We start from the raw sequence: 7,122 nt of genomic DNA on the forward strand, positions 1-7,122 counted from the left end.
ACCAACTGAGCTACAGAAGGACCACGACCAGGGATGTTCTCTGTTTAGTGAGTCCACCAGATCAGAGGCAGTAGAGATGACCAGGGATGTTCTCTGTTTAGTGAGTCCACCAGATCAGAGGCTGTAGAGATGACCAGGGATGTTCTCTGTTTAGTGAGTCCACCAGATCAGAGGCTGTAGAGATGACCAGGAATGTTCTCTGTTTAGTGAGTCTATCAGATCAGAGGCAGTAGAGATGACCAGGGATGTTCTCTGTTTAGTGAGTCCACCAGATCAGAGGCAGTAGAGATGACCAGGGATGTTCAAGTGATAAATGCGTGAATTGGACCATTGTCCTGTCCTGCTAAGCATTAAAAATATAACGAGGACTTTTGGATGCCAGGAGTAAATGTATGGAGTAAAAAGTACAGTATTTTCTTTGGGAATGTAGTGAAGTAAAAGTTGTTAAAAATATATATATATAGTAAAGTACTGTGAGCGGACTTAGGTTGCTCGAAAGCGAAAAGGTGGAATAAAAGAGTCGGGAGCAGGTTTTCTCACATTGAACAAAGTTCTCTATTGAGGTATTTTCTCTTCTCAAACACTCCCACACAATCAAGGATGATCTCACAAGGATATCACAAATCTTCTTCTTTCCAGGAATAAGGAACACAAGGTGAGTAACTTTTAACTATAACATAAATCACGGGTGTGTCTCTGCATTATTAACTATCCGTTAGTGGATTCCTGGTTGCCATTCCCAAGAGGTAGTTTGTCCTCTTCTTCTCCCTTTTCATCAGGTAAATCCTCCCCTTTGGAGAATCAACCACCCTGTTTTTCCTCCAGTCTCCCCCACTGTCTGTTCTTGTAGGTGGAAGAAAATAGGTGATTAGTACCGTCAGCTGTGCTTAACTGCCTCTGATCACCTTTACTCACATGCTTGGCTGGGCTACTATCTGTGGGGCCAGCTTGTCCCCTGGTGCTCCTTTTGGGTACAGATATCCCCAAAAAACTACTTAAGTAGTACTTTAAAGTATTTTTACTTAAGTACATCACTGCATTTAACCCAACCGCTGAGGGGGGCTGCCTTAATCGACATCCACGTCATTGGCGCCCGGGGGAACAGTGGGTTAACTGCCTTGCTCAGAGGCAGAACGACAGATTTTGACCTTGTCGGCTCGGTGATTGAAAGTACCTTTTGAACTGCCATTGTCATTCTGTCCCTCCAATCCTCCCAACCTCTTATTTGACTTCATAAATCCAACATTGATGTAATGACATTGGATCCTCCTTTACAGAGACTTCATAGTGGGAAGAGAGGAGTCAATCCCAGAAGAGATCAGGACAAGCTGTATGTCCACATTGGCAGCCCTGAGAGACTGTGGCTACGGATACTTCACCGGCCCTTTTGGTTGTGTGCCTTAATGAACACGTCCTGTCGTAGTTGAACGTTTGATTTTCCATTGCAAAACATTTTGGTTGTGTGCCTTAATGAACACGTCCTGTCGTAGTTGAACGTTTGCTTTTCCATTGCAAAACATTTTGGTTGTGTGCCTTAATGAACACGTCCTGTCGTAGTTGAACGTTTGATTTTCCATTGCAAAACATTGAGGAGCTCAGGGTAGGCTACATGCGACAGCAGAGACACCAAGCATAATAGTCTAGCAAGACTCCAATGTACAATGCTCCGTTTGCTCTGTTAATTTGGTTGACTTTCGGCATCTAGTTCAAAATCCCAGACAGCCTTTCTCAAATTAGATGATTTTGCCTTACCAACGAGTTAAACGGCCTCTGGATAGCACCATAGTTAAAATCTAAACAAATTTTTAAAACAGTTTACTGTCCTTGTGCATGCATTCATATGCCATTATAACAGCTATATAACACAACAGTTGTCATAAGCTGTCGTAAGTAATGTTCAAGACTTATGAGTCACGGCATGAGATGTTATGAAACCGATTATAATGGGTGTTATAAATGACTGTTCATCCTGTTGTCATGCTCTAATGTCAACTGTTAATAACAACTACTATTATACAGTCGTCTTGACAACTTAAGTCATATGTTATTACATGCTACATTAGATTCTACATACCAGATGTATTAACAGGATGTTGTGTAATTTACCACTCTCTGTGTATATAGAAAGTCATATGTCCTGTTAGATTCTGGGTTAAACTTGGAACATTGTAATACTCAGAAGTATAGTATCTGAGGGGTGATAGAGACTGTTTTCTTTACATCAGAAGTTAATGGTTATCCGTAGGAGCCAGATGGCTTTGGAATGTGTTGGGTGGACGGGAGGAAGTCACAGGATTGCTATAGGGGATACAGGTGGAGGTCTTTGGATTAGGCATCAAGGGGGTTGAGGTCAGATCCCCTTAAGGGAGAAACAATGGTTTATTACCCAATCACTTTGTCTTCCTGTCAAACCATAAAAGATGTAAGGATTGGAGAGAAGGAGTTGTGCCTAAATTGGAGTATGTATACTGGTGGTGGTGGAAACATGTTTTGTCTAATGCAGCTGTATTGATACTCTGGGCATAATAAACTTGGTTAAGCTTTTCATAGTGTCTTGGTTAAGCTTTTCATAGAGTCTTGGTTAAGCTTTTCATAGTGTCTTGGTTAAGCTTTTCATAGTGTCTTGGTTAAGCTTTTCATAGTGTCTTGGTTAAGCTTTTCATAGTGTCTTGGTTAAGCTTTTCATAGTGTCTTGGTTAAGCTTTTCATGGTGTCTTGGTTAAGATTTTCATAGTGTCTTGGTTAAGCTTTTCATAGTGTCTTGGTTAAGCTTTTCATAGTGTCTTGGTTAAGCTTTTCATAGTGTCTTGGTTAAGCTTTTCATAGTGTCTTGGTTAAGCTTTTCATAGTGTCTTGGTTAAGCTTTTCATAGTGTCCGTAGAGTTATTTTCTCTGAGAATTAGAACCTAACAGCCCCTATAGAGTGTGCATAGATGCCTTAAGTAAAGTGACCTTAATTTGAAGTGTTATTAAACAGTTATGAATGTGCTTATACCACAGGATGAGCTGAGAGTATCACAAAACCATTCAAAAGGATCTCCAAGAAACATGGTCAAATGGGAGCACATACTTTTTAAATTATTTTAAAAAGGACCCATTATAATACCAACAACTTGCCAAAAAAAACAACAACATTGAAACGAAAAGGAAACGAATAGAATTTGACAACAAAATCAACACTGCTGGGGAACAACAGGATTTGTGAAGGCTGTGAAAAAAGGCAAGATGTACAGGCTACAGTAACAATGACAGCTATAGTATTTAAAAATGGCTTGTTAATCAGGTACTAAGAAGCTAGATAGTTATTGCTAGCAATTTGTTTGCACTAACTAGCTAGCTAGCTAACTTCACTAACTACAGGTGGAATAAAACAATAATTACTGTCAGCAGACAGCTCGTAGCTGGTCTGCGCTTTTCTGCCACAGTGGGCTCCACTGCAGTGCCTGAGATGTCAGGATGTCTACAGTAGGCACACAGGAGATTCAGTGAGAGCTGATTCTTCTCTGCACCCGAAACAAGTCTGGTGGTGCTTTCATCGAGGCCCCGTGTAACAGCAGAGGGGTGTCTACTCTGCCTCGGTGTTAAGGGGGGGGGACCTCGGAACGGGCAGCTGGGTGGTGATCTTGCCCTGTGTCGAGTCACTCCCTGAGAGCAGTGGACATCGCCATTCAAACTGGTCCAATATCCTGTCAATGGACTCCCCTAATTTCTATCAAACTGGGTCAAAGATCCTCTGGGTCATTTCCAGGCAGAAACCAAGTGGTGCTCATTTCTACGATTTTATGAAATAACAGAAAGGGAAAAAACTGCTCATGACTCTGTGCCTCTGCAGCATTTTCTGACCACTGGTACCAACTGCTTCAAGGTCAGATATTAACCTCTCCATGACTTCCTGTATCCTCAGGTGCAGTACCATAGGCTGTGGACACAGGCCTGGTTTACTGGGGGTCAGATGGTACTGGATGAAGTTCTGGGGACACTGGACAGACACATGCAGCAATTCACAGACCTCAAATCCATTTGTATGGCGGTACGTTTACACTCACACACACATTGACCTTACACACATAGTAACATTACACACATATGGACATTTGTGTGTGTAGGAGCTGCTGGGCCGGCTGCACATGGAGATGATGGTGGAGTATGTGAAGAGGATGATGAAGAGGAAGATGAGGCTGAAGGACAAGGAGCAGCAGGAGGCAGCAGCCAAGTTACTGGCTGAAGACAGCAGCAAACTGAGTACCTACTTTACTGAAGCGGTAAGCACCGAAGACGCGCACACACACACACACACACACACACACACACACACACACACACACACACACACACACACACACACACACACACACACACACACACACACACACACACACACACACACACACACACACACACACACACACCTCATATTGCAGGTAATATAGCTTGAGCGTGTGTGTACACAAACACATGAAAGTAATAGAATTGTTCTTGCTCTGACCCACAAACTACTCAAACACTTCCAAGCTTTGACTTTCTATGTACTGTATTGTTCTTCATCATCACTTTCACTTTCTTTAGTCTCTGGCCATTCTGCATTCCTTTCTAGGTCTTCCTCTTGCTCTGCAGTGTGTCTGCTCTATTTCTTCTCCTCCTTTCTAATTTGCATGTCCTCTGCCTGTTTCTATTTCTCTTCTCATTCTCTGTCCTCTTCCATTCTCTTCTCATGTCTTTCCATCTCTCTTTTTCTCTCCTCCAAAAATATGCACTTGCTCTCTCGCCCTCCAATATTTTTCTCACCCTCCAAACCTTCTGTTCTTTTTCATTCCATTTCTTTTTTTCCACTATGTCCTCCAGCCTTCTCTTTCTCCTCTCATTCGGTCTCCATCTCTCTGCTTTCTCATGTTTCTGTTTTCTTTCTTTCCCCAGTCTCTCATTCCCCTTTTCTCAACCTTTCTCTCCTTCCCTCTCCATGCCTTTCACGAGGAGCTTGATCACTTCCCTCATCACCTGTCTGTCAGCACCTTCCTCAAGCTTTCTCTCTCGCTGCTCTATAGCAGGCCAACCTCGTCACTCCATCCCTCCATAATGAATGTTCTGTAAGATATAGGCTATCTATAAAATAAAGAATATGAGTGTTAGCAAGCATGTATTTATATATATGTATTTATACATTTATACATATGTATTTCTTACACAAGATGATAAATGTATTCAACTTCTTTCAGAAAAACTTTGGAGTACTTTAAATGAAACGATGGGCAGAAAGAGAAATTCAACTCTTTCATTGAATCAGATGGCTTTATTCATCACAAAACCATTTGATGTTGCAACTGTAATTATTTTAATGCTGATGATTCAACCGTAAAACGCATCAGCAACCACAGCTAATGAAGTCACTGAAACCCTTAACAAAGAGTTGCAGTCTGTTTTGGAAATAGGTGGTCAGTAATAAACTGGTCCTGAACATCTCCACAACTAAGAGCGTTGCATTTGGTACAAATGATTCCCTAAGTTCTAGACCTCAGCTGAATCCGGTAATGAATGATGTGGCTGTTGAACAAGTTGAGGATACTAATTTACTTGGCGTTACCTTAGATTGTAAACTGTCATGGTCAAAACATCTAGATTCAATGGTTGTAAAGATGGGGAGAGGTCTGTCAACTTTTCAGAGAAATAAGCTTTTATTGTATGTTTGGAACATTTCAGGGATCTGTTGTTTCAGCTCATGAAACATGGGACCAACACTTTACATGTTGCGTTTATATTTTTGTTCAGTGTAGTATCAAATCAAATGCAACTTTATTTAAAGTGAATGTAAACATCTCAATGCAGTAATTTAGACATTTTAATGCCATAATACAGTAAATGACAGACATTAAATATGAAAGTATGCATGATTTGACCTATCCACTGTCCACAGGGGTCCAAAATAAGCTGGCTGAGTGAGGTCCTCCCTAAAATGGCGGAGGTGGTCAGACTGCAGGACCCAGGAAGCATCCAGCTGGAGATCGTCACCCTGGCTAGGGACTTCCCAGACCTTAGGTGAGACAGACAGCCCCTCCACAGGCTGAAGACATAGATGGAGAGTTTACATTCACATAATCACAGAACCCCAGTCACATGACCTGGTGCCAGTGTTGTAGTCGAGTCACTAAATCTCAAGGTCAAGTCCCAAGTCCCCTGTGCTCGAGTACCTATGGCTAAATCCGAGTCCAGTCCAAGTCCGAGTCACCAACGGTCTATGGCTGAAATCCGACTCCCAGTGCTCGTGTCTGAGTCACTGGGTCGGAGTTTTGAAGTTCGACATGGTTCTGGTCTTCTCCTCTATATTTCTGATATATATTTGACATGGTTCTGGTCTTCTCCTCTATATTTCTGATACATATTTGACATGGTTCTGGTCTTCTCCTCTATATTTCTGATATATATTTGACATGGTTCTGGTCTTCTCCTCTATATTTCTGATACATATTTGACATGGTTCTGGTCTTCTCCTCTATATTTCTGAAATATATTTGACATGGTTCTGGTCTTCTCTATATTTCTGATATATATTTGACATGGTTCTGGTCTTCTCCTCTATATTTCTGATATATATTTGACATGGTTCTGGTCTTCTCCTCTATATTTCTGATACATATTTGACATGGTTCTGGTCTTCTCCTCTATATTTCTGATATTTTTGACATGGTTCTGGTCTTCTCCTCTATATTTCTGATATATATTTGACATGGTTCTGGTCTTCTCCTCTATATTTCTGATATATATTTGACATGGTTCTGGTCTTCTCCTCTATATTTCTGATACATATTTGACATGGTTCTGGTCTTCTCCTCTATATTTCTGATATATATTTGACATGGTTCTGGTCTTCTCCTCTATATTTCTGATATATATTTGACATGGTTCTGGTCTTCTCCTCTATATTTCTGATATATATTTGACATGGTTCTGGTCTTCTCCTCTATATTTCTGATACATATTTGACATGGTTCTGGTCTTCTCCTCTATATTTCTGATATATATTTGACATGGTTCTGGTCTTCTCCTCTATATTTCTGATATATATTTGACATGGTTCTGGTCTTCTCCTCTATATTTCTGATATATATTTGACATGGTTCTGGTCTTCTC

General features: G+C 41.1%; 1 protein-coding gene across 1 annotated transcript; it reads left to right on the plus strand.

Moving 5' to 3' along the window:
• Positions 1-4,103: 4,103 nt before the first annotated feature.
• Positions 4,104-6,040, plus strand: LOC123991470 (exocyst complex component 3-like protein 2). The gene is made up of 2 exons (XM_046293090.1): positions 4,104-4,262; positions 5,909-6,040. Exons 1-2 carry the CDS (start codon positions 4,128-4,130, stop codon positions 6,032-6,034), a joined length of 261 nt encoding a protein of 86 aa, XP_046149046.1. The 5' UTR covers positions 4,104-4,127; the 3' UTR covers positions 6,035-6,040.
• The last annotated feature ends 1,082 nt before the right edge of the window (positions 6,041-7,122 follow it).

Source organism: Oncorhynchus gorbuscha, linkage group LG12 (assembly GCF_021184085.1).
Source record: "Oncorhynchus gorbuscha isolate QuinsamMale2020 ecotype Even-year linkage group LG12, OgorEven_v1.0, whole genome shotgun sequence".
Taxonomy (NCBI): domain Eukaryota; kingdom Metazoa; phylum Chordata; class Actinopteri; order Salmoniformes; family Salmonidae; genus Oncorhynchus; species Oncorhynchus gorbuscha.